We start from the raw sequence: 23,430 nt of genomic DNA, 5'->3' as shown, positions 1-23,430 counted from the left end.
AATGCACTGCCTTTGGGCAGTATCTTAAAAGCCAGCTAACTTCTGATTTTTCCCAAATGATGTTAAATCTTGATAACGAGACTTGTTTTCAAACACTTCAAGGTGAGGTACAGACACTTCCAAGTCTCAGAAGAGGACTGTAACATGATCAGAAAGTAGATGTATTTTTTGTAAGTATTAATTAGAAACCTAATCCATAAATACATGAATGGCTCAAATGATAACAGTCAAGAATTTTTTTTTGGTAGCAAAGAGAGTCACAGGGATAGGGACAGCCATGAAATATAGCACACAACAGAAAAAAATATAAAAGGGTAAAAAAAAAACCAGCTTTGTGGTGTCAGGGGGTCATCGAGGTGGATTTCTAAGAGGCTTAATATTGAAAATACCTTCATAACATTAAAATATTATCTCCATTATGATCTTCATAGAATCATAGAATAGTTTGGGCTGTGAGGGACCTTCAAAGGTCACCTAGTGCAACCCCCCTGCAATGAGCAGGGACATCTTCAACTAGAACAGATGATCTTCCCCTTCTCTAATGTAACCTGATTAAAAGAAAAACAGCAAACAAACCAAAAAAAGCCCCACCTTTCTGCAAAACAGGATAAAACCATTCAAAAGGAAGAATCGTTTCCCATGGAAAAAAAAAAAAAAAACACAACCAATCAAAAACCAAACAAATAAACAAAACAACCCCTCAAAAAAACTGTTAATATTTTCTGGAAGTTTTCATCCCAGTGGAACAAAAATGTGAAACCTTTGTTGGCTAAGAAACAGCTATTACAGTGTTTTCCACAGGACTGTTGGAAGCTGATGAGGGGTCACTCAAGGTATTACATACTGCTCACTGGTTTATTTCATGAGGTTTGCAAATCCCTCAAATGCCCATGAAGTTTTAAGGATTTACACTCTTCACATGTGTCTCTCCAACAACTGGGGCTCTTACCTCTAGCCTGAAATGAAACATCACATGTTCTAAGCCTTGCACAGATATCTACGAGTGCAATGTCTCTGGTGACTCTGTTTTTTACAGAAATGACTAAGAGATGCAATGCACCACACTCGTTGCTGTGAAAGAGACAAACCGTGAAGGAATCATAGACAAAGGGATGAGCTGTTATAATGCATTATTTAAGTTGATGAGTACAGAAATGAAAACACAAGACATTGCAGGACAATGTTTTCGTGCATTTGTGTGTGTGTGTTCATATAAAACATACAAAAAAAGATTGACAACTATAAATCAGACTTTTGAGTTATTAGAGGAACTGAAACAAGTCTGACCTTCAGGAGAAAACTGTTCCAGGGCTTTATAATGAAACGGAAGGCAACACAGCATCTCTGTTGGTATACTTCAGAATATAGCTCCCAAGAGTATAAAACCCCAGTGTTACTATGGCAGTAGCCCTCACAAATGCACCCAAGAAAGCAGACTCAGAATAATGATTTGGACAGGTAAGTTATCTCACACTCACACAGCATGTGGTGGATATTCTAAATTTGCGCACTGGGTGTTTCTTTGTTGTTTTTCCTGATAGGAAAGAGGATAAGGAGAGGAAATTGAAACCTGAGAAGTTTCCACAGCAGCAGTGACAAATTCCACCATGATCTGCATGTGTGCACATGTATATATGATGACTCCCTAGACACCACGGGCATTCAGTAAAAATACAGCTATCCTAAGAGGAGAGAGGGAAGGGGAAAAAAGTTATTAGTGTTGGAGGAACCCCAAATGAATGGGAGATAAAGCTTAAGCCGGCACCCAAGGCTACAGAGCTCTACAAAGTCATCAGGCTCTCTCTCCACTCAGGCTTCTCAGTTCAGCACAGCCACTTCTTCCAGTTGGAAAAGCCAAGCCAGTTTTGGCTTCCTGTCCTATTTCAGAAGTTCACAATGCAGTCAGTGTGGTGCCTCTCCAGGACAGACTCACTTTCTGCACACTCTCATCCCAGCCAGTCTTTCCTGTCCTCTCTGATCCGACTTCAGAATATGTGCTAAACATTTCCTCTCTATGGTTGCCCCACCACAAAATGTTTTCAATTTTACAATTTGGAGCTGAGACTGCATTTTGAAAATGCAAGAACTTACTCCCTCCTCCTCTTCCCCCTGCAAAAAAAAGGGTATACACATTGCACAGACTGGAGACCAACCAACCTCTGTGCTAAAACTAAGAATTTTTAACTGCAGTGTATGTGGAACAAGCCACAGAGGCTGTCATTTCAAGGCTAGTCATTTGATCCCAGGTTTAACTTGACCAGCCACCTAGAACTAAATTATCTCCCTTGAAAAACCAAACATAACTTTCATTTTTTGTTTTGATGAACTGTTGGTGCTGTAAGCAAATATTATTGGAAAATTTAATTATAATCAACAAAAAGTTCCATTTATTGAACAGACAACTTATGTCCCTAATGAAACAGCAAAAAAAAAAAAAACAAAACCAAACCCTCAGATGCATTAGAACTATTGCACACTACTTAAGCCATAGCTATAGATACTGGGCATAAGAAGTATCTTCTCTAAATACCTGCCAACCAGTAGATTATGCGGGTAATTCAGTCACTGGTTATTTCTGCCATGATGCTGGGAACAGACTTGCCTGACCCAAGTTAAGGACATATGGTCTCTGTCAGATGAAGGCATCTCTTATCTCCAGGAACCACAAAACCAAACAGCCATGGGCAACTTGCCCAACCCCATGGGAAGGTGGGATTTCTGGCTCTTCAGATAAAGGACAAAAACTCGACCCTCCGTTATATCAGAGCTACACCCCCTGGAGAGCACAAACATCGTGCCAGGGGAATGCCTGGGAAATCCAGAGAGTCACAAAACCTATAGTACAACATTTTTATTCCATGTGACAGTTTTAATGACTACCTCTTCATTTTTATGCAATCATACATGTCCTCTTTCCTTAGGATAACAAGAAAATTCCTTTGTGTAGCACTTTTGTGAACAATTTTCATCCATTATGAAAATATGCCAGTCATTAGTGAGTCAATATGTTTCTCAGTGTGCATGTCACCACAAAAGCACCCGCAGCAGTGAGGTTTGATTTGCTGTTAGATTTCAAAGATGACCATTCCCCAATTCCTGAACAGCAAGTATATGTATTCAAAGGATGAGGTACTCAATCTAGAAGAGACAGACAAGTAGTTCATGCATTGAAACTCAGTGAACATTGAAACTCATTGAAACAGTGACTGGAAGAAGGGGGGCGGGGGGAGGGGAGGAAGAGAGAAAAGAAAAAAGGCATGAAGGCATGAATGAGTTACTGTAACGCAGAACTCTGCAGAAACCAGAAATGCATGCGCAGATAATTTATGTAACTTACGTGTTTCACATTCCTACTGTTAGGCAGCATGCTGTAAAACCTGCTGTTATTACATGCTATACTGGCATGTCTATTACTTTCCAACAAGAAAATCATTACTTTGGCCTGCCTCTTGATCTTGTTGAGTTTTGTATAGCTCACCTGGCCATTTCCAAAACACAAGCTGAAAAAATATCTATAAATCAGATACTTGACAAAAAAAAAAGAAGTATTCTGTGCTACTTAGCAAAGCCAAGGCTGTACTGCATCAAATGCTACTGCCCACTTTTTAACTACACCATCACTTAGAAAAAATTGCAGTAATATAACGGTTCAATATTCAATATAATGAAGTAGGCTCAACAATGTTCCACCAGTCACTAAAAGAGACATTACTGACTGCCGTTTGTGAATAAACTTCCCTTTGTTGGGATTTAATCAACCTCCATTTTTAATCTGCATACATAAAACATTAAATGCTAGAAGCTTTAATTACTTTGAAAAACATTTGTTGAATAATTTAATCTCAAAGCACAGTTTTTTTATATCAAGAACCTCAAGAATTTACTTACAGGCAAAATCCTTTGAATAATCTATCAGCTAAATCTGACAGCCTTCATAGAAAGTTAACTCATTCTCAATGACTAAACACTAGTTCTATAAATACTTTTAAATACAGACCTTGTATACATATCATGTGCAATGTCAGGAAGAGAGAGACAGCACAACAAAACATTTTCCATTTGGCCCAGCCTCAAAATCAAGTCTGAATATACCAGATGTAAAACAAGACTTTTCTTGTTGGGAGGAAAATACTTCCCTGAGGTACAAAGTAGCCGATACCCCAAACAGATGGTGTCACTCTGCTAGAGCTTGGTAGACATTACTCATTTCTATGGCCAAACATGTATTCGCTAAAGCCATGAAACAAGTGTTAATGTATTTCTGGACCTGCTTTAACTGTAAACACCACATCGCACATTCATAAAGAAGACACACCTTCAGTCTCTTTCACTGCAGTAGTCCATGCAGTACAAAGCAGAAAAGAAAGAAGTATGTTCCTCAAAATTTATACAGCAATTGAGATGCATTCTAATTCAAATTCTTGAGCTGTCAGGGAGAAAAAAAAAAAACACAACAAACAAACAAGTATGTTTGTATAGTACTGACAGCCAGATCAGGGTCCTAGAACCAGAGCTAACACCAGGTCATGGATGAACACTGACCACATGCAAAAGAAGTGAAGACTGAAATCCTTTCCATAGTCACAGTTGCAGCTTTCAGACCCAAAAGTATATATACATATTTATAAAAGTACATATATATATTTAACCATGCCAAGTGCAAGGTCCTACACCTGGGTCAGAGCAATCCCAGCCACAGCTACAGGTTGGGCAGAGAAGAGATTCAGAGCAGCCCTGCGGAGAAGGACTTGGGGGTGTTGCTTGATGAGAAAATGAACATGAGCCGGCCTCAGTGTGTGCTCGCAGCCCAGAAAGCCAACCGTATCCTGGGCTGCATCAAAAAGAGCGTGACCAGCAGGTCGAAGGAGGTGATCCTGCCCCTCTGCTCTGCTCTTGTGAGACCTCATCTGGAGTATTGTGTGCAGTTCTGGTGTCATCAACATAAAAAGGACATGGAACTGTTGGAATAAGTCCAGAAGAGGGCCACAAGGATGATCAGGGGACTGGAGCAGCTCCCGTATGAAGACAGGCTGAGAAAGTTGGGGCTGTTCAGCCTGGAGAAGAGAAGGCTGCGTGGAGACCTCATAGCAGCCTTCCAGTATCTGAAGGGGGGATATAAGGGTGCAGGGGAGGCACTCTTCATTAGGGACGGCAGTGACAGGACAAGGGGTAACGGGTTAAAACTTAAACAGGGGAAGTTTAGGCTGGATATAAGAAGGAAATTCTTTCCTGTTAGGGTGGTGAGGCACTGGAATAGATTGCCCAGGGAGGTTGTGAATGCTCCATCCCTGGCAGTGTTCAAGGCCAGGTTGGACGAGGCCTTGGGTGATATGATTTAGCGTAAGGTGTCCCTGCCCACAGCAGGGGTGTTGGAACTAGATGATCTTAAGGTCCTTTCCAACCCTAACGATTCTATGATTCTATGATTAAGTTTTGTCAAGTGCTGTATAGAAACTTCCCAACAGTAGGATTTCATATTCCAGAATGCAGCTCTTTAGGAAAACTTCCCTTTAACTCACATATAAGATAGCTTCTTATTCCTTTGCTATTACTACAAAGATTTATAGTAACATGTAAGAAGGAAAGGAGAAACTTTCTATCACTCTCAAGCAGCAGAGGGGGAAGAAAAAGATAACTGGCAAAAAAGCTAGGGTTTTTTTCCTTGTAGTTCATTTATAACGGCTATCAACAATGGTAAAACTACTAATAATTCACTGATTCACCAAGGCATCAAAAGGGATCCCCATCATTTTATCTGTAGACTGCAACCCATTACATTTTACTGGGATACTGCCTCTGTCCAAGAGCCAAGAATTTTGCTTGGGCATCTTTCTGGAAACCACTTTTATTTCAAATACATCAAAAGGCAGAGAGTTCAAAATTCACCTCAGCATTTCCATTCCGAGAGTTAAATTGCCTCACCTAAAAAATACACTCCTTATTTCACTTTCCCTCTATTTTTTTTTTTTAATTTATGTACCTTAATTTATGTACCTTTTTTTGTTACAATGTTACAATGGGACACCTGAATGTAACAAAGACTGGAACCTGGAAAGCGCTTCTTACCATGTGTCTGTTTTCTCCCATAACTGGTGAAAGTCAGGGATTTCAGTCTCATCCCTCTCTCCAATTTACATACCTTGTTTCCACCAAGCATGGCCAGCACATGTTTTACACAGTGTATGTGCTGGAGTTCCTGCTTTTAATGGAAATCCACTACATTAAAATAGGTAATACCATTCGCCTCATTAAGGGAAATAGTTTCCATGTAAATGTGACTATATTCATTACTCTCTACTCAAGCACACTTCCATCCTGCTCAACTGAGTCACATGGGATTGTGCTGGCAGCAACAACAGACCGGGAATTTACAGCCCTAATCTGCTGGGGTTAGACAAACAAGGGATAATCATTTTATCCAAAAACATAGAATTATTCACATAAAATGTTTACTGAAAGTTATCCCTATTTACCACTTTATAACTAATCATTGAAAGATATACTGGATCATACTTGTTGTGGTTTAAACCCACCTGGTAACTCAGAACCATGCAGCTGCTCACTCACTCTCCCCCTTTTTTTCCCTCCTGCTCCCAGAGGGATGGGAAGGAGAATCAAAAGAATGTAAATCCCGCAGGTTGAGATAAGAACAGTCCAGTAACTAAGGTATAACACAAATGACATTGAAAATTATTCTCATTATTCACAATTTAAGAGTATTTTCCAAGATGAAGAATAGATAGTACAACGAAAACAGACTAAACTCATTTTCCTACCCAGAAGTATACTTTAAATACAGCTTTTTTTTCAGGACTGCACAAATTTTCTCATGTAAAACTCCATGCACAGAAGCAATTTGTACTGAAATGAATGAAATATCTTGCACATGGCATTCCCAGGATTTAGCCTACGTAGATGGTTTTGAAGATGGGTATTAACAAACTCTGAGATATTCCTTCAGCAGGAGAAGTGCACTTTACTGCAGCCACCCTTGGAGCTGGCCCACTGACACAGCAAACACAGCCTTATGAAAGTGCAATTCTTTGGTAGCAGTAAGTGCACCTCAAATGACAACCACCATGAGCACCACATTTAATAACATCTCAGGTTCCTGTCTTCAGGGCAGAAATCCAGAGCCTTAGCCAACTACCAATAACACAACTTTGACATTTCCAATTCCCAGAACACCACCACTCCTCAAACCCTGCAGCCACTTCAGCAATTGTATCCTTCAAGGACACACCCAAGTCATACAGAAATGCTGCAACCAGCCAAGAACAGGACAAAGGCTTTTAATCTCAGATTTCCTAATCTCCATCCTCTTTTAAATTAGTGGCACTCTTCAGATACATCCACCTAAATAGCCCTGTAGATACATCTATTACAGAAGATCGTATGTCCTACAAACCTCCAGCAAGACATATTCATGTTCTGTCCTTGTGTCTACTTTCTCTCCCATACCCTCATAGGCATCTCTCTAGTGAAACTGAGATCTCTTCACCACATGCAACCAATTAATTTACACCATTGTATTTCCATCCTAACTGGGGAGGCAACAAATACTGGTATGTTTGAAAAACAGCAAACAAATACCTCCAAACACCTAAGAAAAATCCAGTGTTGCAACAAAAAAAGTCTTACAATGCAATTGCATCAGGCCTACAACCAAGTGAAAAACAGAAAAGCATACAATTGATTTTAGATGTATGCATTTATGCATCACCTTCTGTGTTTGTTAAAGCTACGCGGCAAAGAGAGAGGAGCAGAACTGGGGAGAGAAACAATTTTATGTTAAGGACCAGATATTCACAACCTCTATGTTTCTGGGTGTTACATGGACCGGCTCTAGTCTGACCTCCATTAGCAGCTAGAGAACCCCAAGTGTGCTCCTGGAGCACATCAGCTTCCTTAATTTCATCCTAAAGGAATCCAGTTCATGCTCAGAAACCACTCTGTGAGGCAAGCCAAAGTTCAGCAAGTTACAATCAGGATTTGTTTCACTGGCAAGTTTTTGATCCAAATTAAAATGCCACCATGGGCTTACCCAAGAGTTATTGTACTACAATACTGAAATGTACTGCAGACCAAAAAAATATCAAAGGGCAAGCTTGCATACAAACGCTCACAGAATATTATTTCAGTAGAAGTATTTCCTCATCTAGAGGTGAGCAATGAACAATTGCATTCAGCATCTCCCCCACCCTACTGCTGGGGAGATGGCAGAAGGACACCTGACACAAGGACATGGAATAGTTAATTTCGAGTAAAGAGACTGATACTTTTGTAAGCTAGAGTAGTTTAAAAGATATTAACAGCAGTAGGCAAGGATATGTATTTATTTTACACTTTCAGTATATTACTTCAGAAAGGCAGAAACTGTTCTTCCCTTTTAGAAGGAAGAGAAGTCCTTTACTGAAGCACCATTTCATCCCAGGAAAGAAGTGCTATTATGTCAATTTCAGCTGGCAACTGTGAGAGGAACTAAAGCAAAAGCTGGCATTGCATTGCACTCACATATTATAAAAGAATCTTTACACACTCAGAAATGAGGCAAGATTTATGAAGAATATCACTGACAGTTTCCTAAATGTGAATAATACATTTAATAAAGTATAACCTGAATGAAACAGAAGATAAAGGGGAAAACACTCAAAGCTGGTTTTGAGGGGAGAACTGTTCTGAATTTGGGTTTTTTTGTTGTTATTGTAGGTTTGGTTGGCTGTTTTTTAGAACAGAAAGATACAGCCTGATTTGGATCCACAGCTGGGCTGGGTACTTTAGCTCCAGTGGAGAGGTGGCCAGAATAAGGGAGGTAAGCAAATCTCAGGAAAGTACTTTTTCAGTGAAAAAGCTTACTTTTTCTTTACCCAAATATATCCTTTGTTGACATGACACATGTGCTTCTTTCAGAAATTATCTATCATCTCTCTAGATGCATTATATGCAGTGAGACACCTATAGCAGATTCTTGGGTTTGGTGTACAGGATATCCGTGAGCTGATACACAAGGCTGTGCTGCTTGAAGAGTTAGTCCACTAAAGCCTTTTTCCTAAAGTTTTTCCTTTTCTTGAATAAGTAGGGGGTTTCTATGCTACAGCTAATTATACTATGAGGAAGAAAAGCAAACCTTCTTCTCCTAAATTCTTGTAGAAGATATCACCTATCACGAACTCTGAAACATTCTGCTAATGTCTGTTTATGTTTACACACAGGAGAGACCACAAATAAGAATTCAGATTTCCTCTAACATTACTCTATTTTCATCTGCTGACCAGTATATTCTTTAAAATACAGGCTTACTGTATTAATATCATTAATGTTATGGGGTGGGATATTCAAAATGTGGAGTTATTCTAACAATAAAATTCTATTAAATGCCCGTCTGTCTTCTATCGCTTCCATTAAATACATCACTCGGGCAGCTGAGACAGAAGACCACAACAGTACTCTTGATTACCATGAGTCTATCCTCTTCCATGCCTGGATCAAACATCAAAACACATAAATTCAATATATATTCATTATTATCCTCTGTTCTGAGACTCCTCTTATGATGTGTGAAAGCTAAAAGTACATTTAAGTGAGACAACATTCTTCAAGCAATTAGCAACAGGGAAATAAAAGTAAGGAAACACAGATGACAAAGATGAGATGACAAAGATGTTGCTTAGCTTACAAAGAGAACTATGACACTGGAGAAAGCAGAAAGGCTGTTAGAGAAAAATTGTTAGAAAAACTGTATGTAGAAGATTAAAGACGGGAAGCTAGGGGATGGGGGGAAGTATGATACAGGAGAGAATCACATGGATATGTAACAAAACTGAAGGGAAAAAGAAGCAAGGGAACATTGAGAACTGCTCACACAGAACGCAGCATTTTACAGAATCAAAAATGTATCTAAAGAGGGAGTGTAAAGAGACAAATTAAATAGCTAAGGATGCAACCCAAACAGTCACACAAGAAAAAAAACTTCACTGGAGTTTTCATGCGCCCATCCAGACCAGCTTTCACCCTCCTTCCTTCAGTTGTCACTTGTTACGCCATAATGAAATCAGAAATGTAGGGTACGCTGCTACTGAGGACTCTAATACCAAGCACATTTCTACCTACAGTGACAAGACACAGAAGGGGGCAAACCCCCTCTTCAGTACAAAACTGCATGTAGAGATCCCAAAAGAAATACAAGGAAATATGTATGCTATATATAGTTATAAGCCCTGTCTTTCTCCTAATGGGCGAGCAAACAACTTGGATGAACTGACAGTTGTCCTCAGGAACCTTTCCAGAGTCTGGTACATAATAATAGCACTGTAGTTTTGTCCTTTGAATTTGAAAACATGTCAGGACTTACTACCAATAATTTCAGAAAATGCCAATGACAACAGCTGGAAAACCACCTTTCATGCAATTTGAGTACTGCAGCTCAATCCATTTTACTGTACATCAAAGGACATTTTTTTCCCCAAGATACAATGAAAATTAGTGCACTGCAAATACAATTAGTCCTGAAGATATTATTCACATAAGTAGTTCACTGACTTCAGTGAGGAAATCCATGTAAATAAGAACTTCAAGGATGAACCAGGATACAGATATATTTTCAGCCATCTCAGGGACCAAAAGGTAACATTATCTTCAATGTGCCACAATACAATGAACCTTTGAACTAAAAATAAATAGGAATCTTTTCAACTAATTTCCTTGCATTGCAACTACCCACTCATTCCAAAGCCTCATGACTTTGTGGGCTTATTAATTCAAGAAGATTTAAACTTACATTTATGCTTGATGACATCATGTCCTGACTCACACCATGTAGCCGAGGCTCTCAGTGCCATGGGTTAGTAGTGGCCTTGGCAGTGCTTGGGTAAGGATTGGACTTGATGATCTTAAATGTCTTTTCCAACCTTGCTGATTTTATGATATAATCATGAGTGCCCTAGAACGAGAAGGACCTTGACTAAATCTTTTATTAGGGTCTTTGCTCTGTTGCTATTTGCACCAGGATATTGCAGAATTCATCACAAATAAGGTGGGAATTGCTAAAAGATTTTCCTCAGGGACTTTCTGAACTGCACTTTCAGATTCAAGCCACACAATTTCTATAGCCATTTTGTGTTTATTTAGAATTGTCGTTAGACCATCCAATTCAAAGCTCTTCCGTAAGATTCAAAACTGCAGCACATCTTTATTTCTAAATAAGTGTCCTATCTCAAATCCTTACTCTGAAAGACTCCCCCAATATATACAAAATGCTTTGATTTAACCAGTCTCTGAAGCCTTAGGATGGGTAAGGGGGAAAGGAAGTCAGCAGCCTCTGTGCCATCAGGAGCAGAAACTACAAACACCGTCAGTGTTTGATTTAGTTTCTTGCACTTGCCCAGCATTTCAAACAAGTTTAGTGGGCTTCCCACTAGCATTTGGAATTCTCTCCATATTTCCAAAAAGCAAACTCTAACATTTGCCTAGTTTATTTTGTGGAAAGCTATGAAATGCCTTTTTTTTTTTTTCTCCCCAAGGGAAGGTAAACTGCAAATATTGCCCCAGGTAGTCTTAAATAACCCCCAAAAGCATTTAAAGAATCTTTATTTTCTTTAATTTATCACATTAATACTTCCTAATCGATTTTCTTAGACAACATCCTCCAAACACCAGAGGGCTTTTATCTTGGTTTAGAATCATTCAACACTATTTACAGATTCTCTACATAAATAACACATAATGAGTTATGTGGCTGTTGCCAGTAGTGTTAAGAAAGATTAGAAAAGGTCTCTTAGCTTCAGCTCCAGATCTGTAGGTCATCCAATGTCCTTCCTAATAGATAAATACAGTAATTTATCATCATCAGTCACCATAAGCATTGTTCTTTTTACTATCATATATTCATGAACATTATTCGATGCAGCTGAGTAGAGCGTAAAAGAAGTGTATGATTAAAGTGGAAAGGGACAGAGTTTAAGACATCTGAGATTTCGTGACTAATGCATACATTTGAAATATAACATCGGTCTTTTAAGAGTTACAAAGACAGCATCAACAAAATTACAGCTACCTGCTGGCAGGACACAAGCACCTGGAGCAGCAGATGAGCCTGCAATGTTAAAGGAAGTATAACATGTGAAGTAGAGTCTTGTACACCTACAAGTTTTCCACAGGTCAGACACATTTCAAAGCCATATTAATTGGGAAAAAATAAAAAAGGAAAAAAAATAAAAAAGGCCAAACACAACAAAAACAACAAAAAAAATACCCCTCCAGAGATCACATACAGTATTTATCCTTATTACCACTATGGGAAGAAGGTCTGTGTTCACATTTTTAACTTATGTATGTGATATCTGAATGCCCTCAAGTTATTAAAAAATGCTAGGATGATGGCTTTCAAATTCTAGAATAACATCAAACAATAGCTCTGCTTCCTTAAAGAGTTCCTCCTTCTTATTAATTATCAGAATAGGTTACCTGAAGTTGGAAGATACTGGAAAGAAATACTGAAAGTATGTTTTAAGATGGGTAATACAATATGTATGTTCAAATATCCAAGGCTACTATGTAACCTACAGCAGGCCTGCAATTCTCTTTAACATAGAAGAGACAAAAAGATTCACAGTTTCACAGGTCTTGATTTATTGCATTAAGTAATTCCTTTAACCCACCTGCAAAGCAGAGGGCTCTAAATGCTGGAAAATCAGCTTCTCTGTTATGCTGCACAAATTGCCATATGTTGTTTTGAATGCAAGATACGGAGAACCTGCAAAAAGGCACCGGAACCATGAGGGGAGGGCAAGACACCATCGGCATGATTGCCTTGCCCTGAATCCACCAGCGGAAATCTTCATGGTTATAGTCCTGGTAGGTTCCCAGAGCAGAAAGTGGATAAAGCACTGGAAAGTTCTTGGTAAAGTTTTCTGCATTAGAAAAATGAGTTTCTGAAGAGCCACTCATCACTTCTGAATTTGAGATGTACACTGAAACATACTTCCATGCTATACAGCCACTTAAAAACATTTGTGTCTGTTCTCTCAAGCAGCCTAAGATCCTCCTGTATGTACACAGACTGTTTACAAGACATCATATAAAATGATGCTTCTCAATTAAAAGGAGAAGCACTTCACCAAAAAATGAGATCCTACTCTCCACTGCTACACAGAGAACAGAGCAGAAGACTAGAAATGCAATGAGGATGGAAAATGAGCTTCAGGCTTTTTGTGCTCATCACCACAATTGGGTACATGACTAAACTACATCAAAATAGCCACATGGCAATGAGAAAGTGAATCAAGGCCACACACAGCATTTGAAAGATTCCGCTGGAACTTGAATGATGAACAATATTCCAAACCACCACAGTTAATACATATTCACATAAGCTTCTTGTGCTACTGGTCATATATGCAACAGATATTGCAAGCCTTGTAATACTTCTCTCTGGATCCAGCACAGATATAATATGACAAATATATAGTGTACAAAAGAGAATTTAGAAATTAAAACTAAGATGTTTACTCTTTATGGAATATTCTGCACATAATAATATAACCTTATTTCTCCACTTTTATTGGCTGTTTTTTACCTGATGTTTCTGACATTATGTTGAACCTCACAATCCAGTATGTTTGAGACAGTGCCACATCAAAACAAGTAGAAAGTTCCACTAGGTTAGTAAGAAGGAAAAATGCAAAGTCACTTTGGATTATGTACTAGAACAGAGACTCTGATTTTAGCCTGAAGCCAACTCCGAACACAACAAAGAGCAGGTGACATGGACTTGACTACCTAACTAAATCTTTCAAGTTACTGGAACGTACATATGCGATTAAGAGTTCAAGTTTCTCCCTGACCTATCAAGCTCAAAACTACTTAAGCAGGGTAGGGGAGTGCCCCTTTAGCTTGATAAAACCCTGTTAAGATGAATACTGCTCTGAACAGACACAGCTATCTATCAACATTTTTCCTATTGCAAGATCAGAGTCTGTTTTCGGGAAAAAGCAGCAAGGCAACAAAGGAAGACCTATAAGTATAAACTATTTTGGCTTTAGTCAGCAACAAATAAACCACAGATTGTTCTCTTTCATTCAGAGTACTTTCAGAATATACCCCTTGTTTGGTGACCACAAAAACTGGTCCTGAGACAGAGAAAATTCAACTCCTCAAATCAAGGCAGTCAAGCAAACAACAGCCAGTTGTCCTTGTATGTATACTTAACATGTATTTTAAATGCTTATCAAATAATCTCACTATTTAGTGTAACACAATAAAGTCTGATTTCATTTTTCCTTCCATGTTTTAAGCAGAATAATGCCGTAGATTTTAACATGACATACAGTAAAGGGAAAAAAAAAAAAAAAGCTGCTTTCTTTTTTCTTTTTCTATTTTAAAATCAATTTTAGAAAGACCTGAAGTTGGAAGAGTAAAAGAGGCTCAGGAGAGAAAGATTATAAATTTCAAAGGTCTGTCTTTATACACACAAAGAACAGCAAGTAGCACCAGGTGGTGTAGATCATCTGTTTTTTGTAAACAGACTGAAGCCTCACAAAGGTAATACCTAGAGGAATTATCTTAGTTTTTCATCTGCAAAGACAGCAGCATTTATCAACCAGCAAGTCATAAGGGTACATTATATTTTTCAAATATGTTGTGTCCACTGACTATCAAATGGTTGTGCATTCTAAAAATGATCACTAAACATCATTGTCCAAGACCCTAGGACAGTTCTCAAAAGCTACAAAAAAAATGAAAAACCCTATTATTTGTACTCTCTAAGAGTAACTGAGGGAGCCACATCCACTCTCAACACAAGAGTTGAGGTGACAGAAGTCTGAGCACTTTGACAGAGCTTTCCAGAAATAAGCAGAAATACAAGTAATTTACAGCTATTTTCCTTTCTACAGATATATCATCTGAACATAAAGCTGTAATTTTGGCAATAAATATAAATCATCATTTAGCAAAGAGTTGAGAATAAATCTGGTTAATTTATCAAACCAATTGCCAAAACATCGATAGCACTGCTAATGTAAGTTGTTATTGGATGCCTTGGCCCAGGGAAGGCTTGGTTTAAATATACCATCAGGGAAAATATTGGATATGAAGTCGTATCCAATTTATTCATAAGATGATGGCTATGGGTGCTTTACTCAGTCAATCCAGGCTTTTATTTAAGTGGAGAGTCCCAGCATTAGCTTGCTGTAATTTGAAATTACAGCTCATGCTGCAAGCCTATAAATTTACCACAAATGCATCAACTTCAATATGACTATTCTCAGTGGTATCTGTAAAACTGAATTTTGAAATCAGGAGATTTACACTTAGAAAATCAGAAAATCTTGGTGTAATTCCTTGTTCCTTCTGGGATTTCCCACAGGTCCAACCACTTCTTTACCAGAAAAGATTTGCTGCTCCTATTGCCACAGGAGAGCCCCTAAGTGCAGATGTGGATTCTTGTTAAAAATAAAGAAACTACGGGTGTCACATGTAGTGACATTACAGGTTTACACAAGCTCAGGAAGCAAAATGCAGTGTTAAACAAGAGTACCCTCACAGAGATTAATTTCTTGAAGGCCCCAAGAAGACTGCATTTCCCACACGGGCCAGCCCTTGACACTGCCATGGGGGTATGGAAAACCAGGGTGAATGTATGAGCTCATTTGAGCTCCCCATGCCCACTGCAGCACCCATCTCAGCTGCAGCTCTGTAACTGCAACCACAAAAAAAACAAAACAACAAAAAGCCTCAAACCCTTAATACCCCTCTGTTAAGATCCCAGCCACATCACATTGCTATACTAAGAACAGTTTCTATCATAAACCCAGAGTTTATGCATTTTGAATGCTACCAAGGTGTACAAGTGGCCATGGTGTTCACAGAGATACACTAACCACAGCCTCACACTCCTCGGAGCTCACTGAAGGACTTAGGCCTGCATCCTTGTTATTAGCATTTAAAGCCATAAAAAGACTTGCCACCCATTAAAAGCAACATTTGTATGCGATGCTGTTTTACACTGCAAGACATCCTCAGCACCTAAGACAACAGGCAATTAAAAGTTGATTTAATATCAACTTTCATCAACAAAATCAAACTTAGTCTGGAAGAACATTCACACTTCATGCCACCAGGGACAGAAGACAGATCAGCGGATCCCCACACACCACCATGAGAAACTGAGAACTCCAGAGCACTCAGGTAACAATGTTTCTATATTTAGAATAAATTCCTAATATTTAGCATATTTTAAATTGGAAACTTACTGCTGTTCCTCATTACGACATAAATGTGCAGTCAAACTGGTAATTTTTTGCATATAATATTAAGCCTGCTTTGAAAAGATTTCCACCTCTAACAATAAAAAAGCCATTCTGGCAATTCCACATGCCTGAACTAAATATAAAGAAATAAAGATTGGTTAAGTTCAAGTACTTCTTATTATATCATATATAAAAGTAGTAACCCTCTAAAGCAAAACAATGCCTCTGAAATGTATGAACTCTGTGAACCTCTGAGACTATTTAAAATGAATTTGACTTTTCCATTAATTCTGCTGTTTGCATGAAATTTAGTACTGATGGCAGTTGCCCATCTTTTTCAGATAACCTAACTCATGAAACTATTTTATTCAAGAAGGCTCCTCAAACTCAAATATATTATCAGTACTACACTGAAATGTGCCATAATGCATACACTTTTTAGCAAAAAGGATACATCTTTAAATTTATTTAAATGAATGGGGTCACAGATACTGGAAGGACTACCCAGAAGCTTAACATGCAGCCTGGCTGTGCATGCAATACTGAATACTCGGGCAGGGACTTTCTAACCCATGGCTGAGCACAATGTTAGGTTTTTTCACTCAATGTTAATATATTGGAGGAAAAGTGAGCTCTCTAGATGTACATAACAGTGAATGGAAAGTGAAAAGCGGGTCCCCATGTCCTGCAAACCCCGTTCAGCCTGCCGGAGTTCAAAACAGAAGGCGATGCGTATTGACAATGTGCAAAACAACCCCTGGTCTCGGAACGCAGCAGGAGTTTGCACATTTCGGGTTGTTTGCGGGCGAGGGCGGGATGCGCCGCGGGGCATCATCGCGGCGGCGCGGGCAGGTGCGCGGCTCCGATCCGGCCGGCGGCGGGGGTCTCGATGCGGACGCGCACAGCCCAATCCATCCCGATGCGTTAACGCCATTGCCCCAGAGCAACGGCGGTCTGATCAAAACTTCGATTTTGTGGTGGTGACAGCCAAGTTCAGCTGCTCCCGCGGTACCCACCACACGCAGAAGCTGCCCCAGGCTTGCCCGTTTCGACAGGGAGCCGGTACCGAAACACACCGGCACTGAGAGACACGGGTGCCCCGGCCGGCCTCTCTCCCGCCATCCTCTGGAGGGACACCCGTCGGGCAAGGGACACGACTGCCGCCCGGCGCTGCCAAAAACCTCCGGGAAACCAATCCAGGGGGCACCGCTGGGCCGCTCCCGCGCCGCCGCTGACCGGGTGGCGATGCGGAGCACGGTCCCGCACCGTCGCCGGCAGCCCCGGCTCGCTCTGCGGCACCACCGGTCCTCACCGCCGGCAGCCCCATAGCGGCGCCGCTGGCGCCTGCGATATGGCAGTAACCCTCACCCGTAGGTGTTACCCCCGGCGCAACTCGCGGGGAAGCGGAGCGCGAACTCCTGCGGGACTCGCTACCGACGGGGACCAGGGCCGACCGACACCCCAGCCTCGAGGCGGGGCCGGACAAGGCTGGGTCTCCTGCGGGCGGCCTCACCGCACATCCCCCGAGACAGCTCCACAAGGATCCCTCTTCCCCCGGCCGATCCGCCCCGAGGGCGCCCGTCCTGTCCCCTCCAGACTTTTACCCAGCTCCACACAACTTCTCCGGGACGGCGAATGTCGCCTTCCGCCCCGGCCACCCCTCGGCGCCTCTCGCTGCGGGTCCCACCTGGTCGGGCTGCGGCGGCGGCGGGTTCCCCCTGCCCCCCGGGTGCGCCGGCTGATCCTTCATAGCTGTCATCGCAGGGGGCTCGACTGGACTCGACTCGGCTCGGCTCGCCGCCTCCCACTGCCGCTGCGGCTCCGTTCACCCCTCCCTCGGCGCCAGCCGCATGACACCAGCCTCCCCTGGAAGTGGCGCGGCGGAGGAGGAGGAGGAAGATGAGAAAAAGAAGGACTGGCAAGGGGCGCGGAGCCGTTGTTGCAGCGCCGCAACCGCAGTGCCCCGGAGCGCCGATGCTCAGGGGGCGTCCGGCCCCGCGGTGCCCGCCGCCGAGCCCCGCACCAGCGGACGGCACAGCATCATCGCCGGGCACCGGCCGCAGAGCGCCCCGCGCCGGGCACACTCTGCCTGCTCGCCCGCCCCGCGCCACTCTGCTCCCCTCCCCTTCCCTTCCCTTCCCTCCGCCCCGCGCGCCGCCGCCAGCAGGTGTCACAGCGGTTCCCGCCGGCCCGGGAGAGACCATCCGCCTCCCCGCCGAGGGGGCGCCGCAGCTGCCTGCTGCGGGGCCGCGCTGCCCGCTACCACCCCGCATAAACAGGCCCCGGCCCGGCGGGAACTTCTCCCGGTCCCCGGCCGCTGCTGCCCCGCCGCCGGCAGAGAAAAGCCTCGAGGGGGCAAAGGGAAAAAAGGGGGAAAAGGAAGCGCAGCTGCAGGGTTTATGTTAGAGTTCTGTCCCGCCGCTCCCCAGCCCCGCCAAGGCGTTTCGCAGCGAGCAGCCAAAGGTGCGGCCCCCGAGCTCTGCGGGCATGGCCGCTAGCCTGGGGAGCTCAGCATGGGGCATCCCAACCACTGTTTTCACGAAAGCGCTTCCCTTAGGAGGCCCATGGCTATAAAAGGGGTCTCAAGTAGTTATTTTATCCTGTTTTGTGATGAACTCAGCATAGGAGACTTTTAGGAAGCTGTGCGAAAGAACTTCAGGGAAGACCTTACTGTGTGTCCCAAAGCATCAGCTGGTTTGAAGGTTTTTTTTTTATAAGGACCAATAAAGAAGACTCCTGAAATTTGTTTCTAACCAGCAAGAAGGAAACAGTTGAAAATGTGAAGGTAGATGCTAACTGGAGGAACTGTGAACATGGTTTTTTGTAAGGAAGAAGAACCTCAAACGCAAGCAAGTGAAACAGTCTTGGGCTGAGCTGTTAATTCAGATGGGTTTCAGGATCCCACTCACAGTAGGACTGCATAACACAGGATTGTCACCTGGGGGTGACAGTGTACTGGGACAGGAACACCTGCCTGACAGGAGCAGCCCTAGCCTGGGTGTGAAGATATGTCAAGGTAGAAGGAAAGCTGTATGCAGACAGTGAGAGAAGTGTTTGAACTTATTCTTTTTTGTATCCAGCCCCACAAGAAAGTTCAGTTCTGACTGGACAGTGAGCATAATTAATAGCAGTGACAAAGAGCTATGATTTCAGCCTATGGTGATTAGAAAGGAACAAGAAGATGATAAGGTACTAAGGAATTACAGACCAGCCAGCCACAGAACAGTGTTGGGTATTTCTGTCATTCTGTATCACCTGTCACTCTGCTGACTCCTCCAATCAACAGATGCAATTTCTCATGAAGTCATGAGTTCTAGAAATATAATCAAAGTAATCAAATGAACTTTGCAAGCACCTAGATGAAAACTAGATGACGACTAATGGCCACCATTAATTTGCCAAGAGCTGATCAAGTCAAACAAGTCTAATGTCTTTCTTTAACAGGGTAACAGGCCTTTGAGCAGGAGAACACTGAATGTCATTTATCTTGATTTGGAAGGGCTTCCAGCACTGTCTTCCAGGACAGTTTCATGAGGTAGAAAGAAACATAATCTGAAATAGAACTAAAACAAGCATCTACAAAACTGTCTCTGCTATCATTTCCAAGGGCTCCCATCCACAGCAAGGCTGCAGCACAGGGGTTCTTCGATGGTCTGGGTGGGCTTCGACTGTGATTCCACAAGCACCGTGGTAGCTGAGGACACTACACTCATGAGATCCACCAACAGCATGAAGCTGCAGAGGATGCCAGGTATTAGAGGACATGGATGTAGAACAGGTAAGGTCATATTTTCCAGTAAGAAATGGGACATTACAGAGGATCTCAAATCTGCACTTAAGGCAGTGTCCTGCTGCAGTGAACCTGCCAAGTAGTGTGCTGCGAGAGACAAGCAGGACTACAGCTGTCACAGTGCATGGAGAAGTCCTGCTCTTGTCAGTGCTGGCAGGCCATGTGCTAAAGAAAGCAGCCAAGGCCAGGGAATGCACAGTAACATAGATGTGTGATGAAAAAAAAACAAAGGATTGGCAAGAACATACTCTGAAAATTGCTGGGATCAGATAGTCTTAAGGAGAGAAAACAGAGGGCAGATATGGAAACAATGTTAACAATGTTCAAATGCTTAAAAGATGCTGCAAAAGAATGAAAACAGCCTCTGTGGGCATGTCTGGAGCGATATGAGTACAGTTGGTGCTGCCCAGGATAGAATTGTCTAAATTAACTGACTCAATCTCTTTTAGTGGCTGACTTTATGATTCCTTTCCAGCATGACACTAAGGACCACCTGCAGCCCCCTGCATGAGACCTAGCTGCAAGAGCCTGTGGTGAGGGCTTGCAGTGCATGCCCTGGGTGTCTGCACAGTTGCTTTCTCTCAGCTCAGAATCAGCCATTCCTGCACTTCTCATCACAACATCTCTGCCCTTACCTCTCCATTTCATACCCCTATTTTCTCTTTTGTAATTCATTATTTCTCTACCTTCAGTACCCTCACAGCTGTCTGCCTTGTCCCTTTAACTTCTTGCCTTCTGCTGCTGTTTCTTTTCATATAATAATTGTGCTATGCAAAGAAAAATCAAGAAGGGCAACCAAAATGGCATCTTCTGTACGCCAATACCTACTGCTTTGCTTCATTGCTGCAGAGCAGCCTTCAGTGCCAATTCTTGTCTTGGCTGCATTCTGTAGGACTAGGGGGTCTTATTTTTCCTAAGCAGTGCCTAACATGGGGAGACTTTGGCTTTGCCTGTGGCCTGTAGGTGCTATAGTAATACAAATAATAAGTCTTAGAAATAGACATGTTCTAATTCATGCTGTTTATGGCACAGCAGGTATATTGCAACTCAACAAATTACTGAGCCCCCATCAGAGCTGAAGAATTCTAATGATTTAGGGTTTGAATGGGCATGTTTCAATAGAGATTACTTTCAGCTTGTTTTTGATGAGATCCATTGTGAAAGAGTTCTGCTATTAATCAAGAAGGAAAAAGACATTAGCAGTCAGTTTAGCTGAAGCTGGATTATTCATTCACAATATATTCACTGTGAGGTTTTATCACTGTAATGGACTGAGATATGGACTGTCCGTTTCATAAAGGTCATGCATGCTTGTGGTTCAGTATTCATAAATCAATCAGAATTATTGGAAATGTATTTTGGGGTAGGAGATTGGGGATTGGCTCTATACACACCAAGTTTTATCTAAAGCTTCTTAAAATCAATATCAAAACTCTTATAAATGGCACCTGAGGATACCTTTAATCATCACTTTTGAATGCTGGTTAATTGGTTCGTAGTATTGATGCTTTGGGGATATTAAGTTAATTTACCATGTTTCAATACTGCCCACACCAAGTTGTATTTGGGTCTTTTTTAGTAAATTACCATTCAAAAGTCATTTGACTGAGTAGCTTAAAAGAACAGTTGTTTTACAGCTGTTAAGTGGACACTTTGAAACTGAAGCCGGGTATTAAAACAGATGCCATATGGGTAAAAGCAATTAAGATGCACAGTATTTATGGTAGTTTCTTGTACCATTTTCACCAAAACACCTCATAGTATCAGCAGGAAAAGCACTTAAGGCTTGGGCAAAAAAGCTGCAGAAAAAAATGAAATTACGCTCTTCAGTTCTTTGCAGAGTCATTATACTAATTCACCTGTGTTTCAACTGAAATGTTATGTTACAGACTCCTTGTAATTTCCTATCAAATGCAAGATCTGGGTGCATGAGTCAAGATGTAACATGATTCTTTTATCTTCCACATAAAATTAATATGAACTCCATCACAGTATTATTTCATTGTTATAGTCTGTATCACACGATGACTTAATTACATATATGTTTTGTTGATATAGCAGACTAATACAACACCCTGATTTTGGACAGGCATCAAGTAAGCCAGGAAAATGTTAAGGGAGTAAAAGGGCCAGACGTATGTGCAAAAAGAATATAGAGGATGCCACAAGTGAGGGGAATTCTCCCTTTTCTTTTTGAAGAAGCCCTAGTTGTTTACTGCTCTCCCAGATAGCTATCACTTCAGGCTAGAGCAGTTACTGAGGGCACCCCTCAGTACCAAACGCTGTATGTGTGCCCTGTGTTAATCATTCCAGTGCCCTTGGGAGGTGGCTGCGAGGTGCAGTGTCTGAGCTGAAGTAAAGACATAAATCCTGGGTTTAAAGTCCTGGTTATCAAGTATTAACTGTGTTGTGTCACGCAGGTGCTGCCAGTGTACAGATCACCATGAAGAGGCACAGTCATTACTAGAACAATGGAGATCTTGTCCCTTCCTTCAAGAGCAAGTTTTATGTTTGGTAAGTCCACTGCTGCTCCAGCGGTGGAGTTTCAAAGAACAAAAACTGGAACAGGTAGCTTTGTTTTCTGTATATTTTATATGGCCCTTATCACTGTGTAATTAACAACTGTACAGCCCAGTGAAGATGTAAATACTACTTGATTGCTAATTAGCATTCCCATAAAAATAAGAAGTGTGGTTCATCTTTTACACCCAGCTCACCCATTCACTTTGCTTCTGCCATTTAGTCAATTGACTGAGATCAAAAGATTCTCAATCAGCTCTAGCTTAGAAATTGAGGTTTGTATCTCTCTTGCTAGCAACCTTACTGCTCAGACTCTTACAACCTCCAATCATATTACCCACAGCCTCTGTGCAGCCCAACACTGATGAGTTCATGAAAGCTAAAAGATCACGGCTTGAGAGCTTGTCAGTGGCTTTTAAAATCAAATTTTATGAATGTACTTTGATTATGGGTTTCTGTCGCCTTTTAAAACTCTGGCAACGGGCTAGAAAAGTCCTTGAAATTATAAAGTCAATGAGTTTATAATTCAAATTATTTGAATTTAAAGATCAAACTAACGTGACCGAAACACAAGAAAAATTAAAATGATTGCTCTTCAGTGGTGTTTTAAGTGGCTTGCAAAACCTAAAGTTTTTGGGCTTGCAAAAACTAAAAATACTTGTCCAGAGGACAAATAACTCTAAGTCACATAAACCTGAAAAACAGACAGAATGTGGTTTTGTACAGAGTACTCTTTAAATTATGGTTTTAAATGACAGAATATTTTAACTTTGCTTCTTAAGAAATTCTTTGAGAGAGGGAAAATTCCAGGCAACTTCTGCTTTCAGAAATACATTATATTCTAATACCTGCTTCAGTGAAAGGCTATTTTCT

General features: G+C 41.5%; 1 protein-coding gene across 2 annotated transcripts in view; it reads right to left on the bottom strand.

Moving 5' to 3' along the window:
• The window catches only part of DPP10 (dipeptidyl peptidase like 10), a 563,994-nt gene that overhangs the window by 287,203 nt on the left and 253,361 nt on the right, over positions 1–23,430 (bottom strand). The window contains exon 1 of one of the 2 annotated variants that reach the window (XM_057424790.1): positions 17,935–18,306. The exons of the other annotated variant lie outside the window; for it this stretch is intronic. Coding sequence (XP_057280773.1) covers positions 17,935–18,006 — 72 coding nt within the window. The 5' untranslated portion in view covers positions 18,007–18,306. Of the gene's footprint in view, positions 1–17,934; positions 18,307–23,430 lie in introns of those variants that run through there. 2 annotated transcript variants of the gene reach the window in all.

Source organism: Pezoporus wallicus, unplaced genomic scaffold (assembly GCF_028554395.1).
Source record: "Pezoporus wallicus isolate ANWC-B61680 ecotype Strahan unplaced genomic scaffold, APGP_CSIRO_Pwel_v1 contig_8394, whole genome shotgun sequence".
Lineage (NCBI taxonomy): Eukaryota > Metazoa > Chordata > Aves > Psittaciformes > Psittacidae > Pezoporus > Pezoporus wallicus.
Note: the sequence above shows the minus strand (reverse complement) of the source record. Positions and strands in the feature narration are given on the sequence as shown.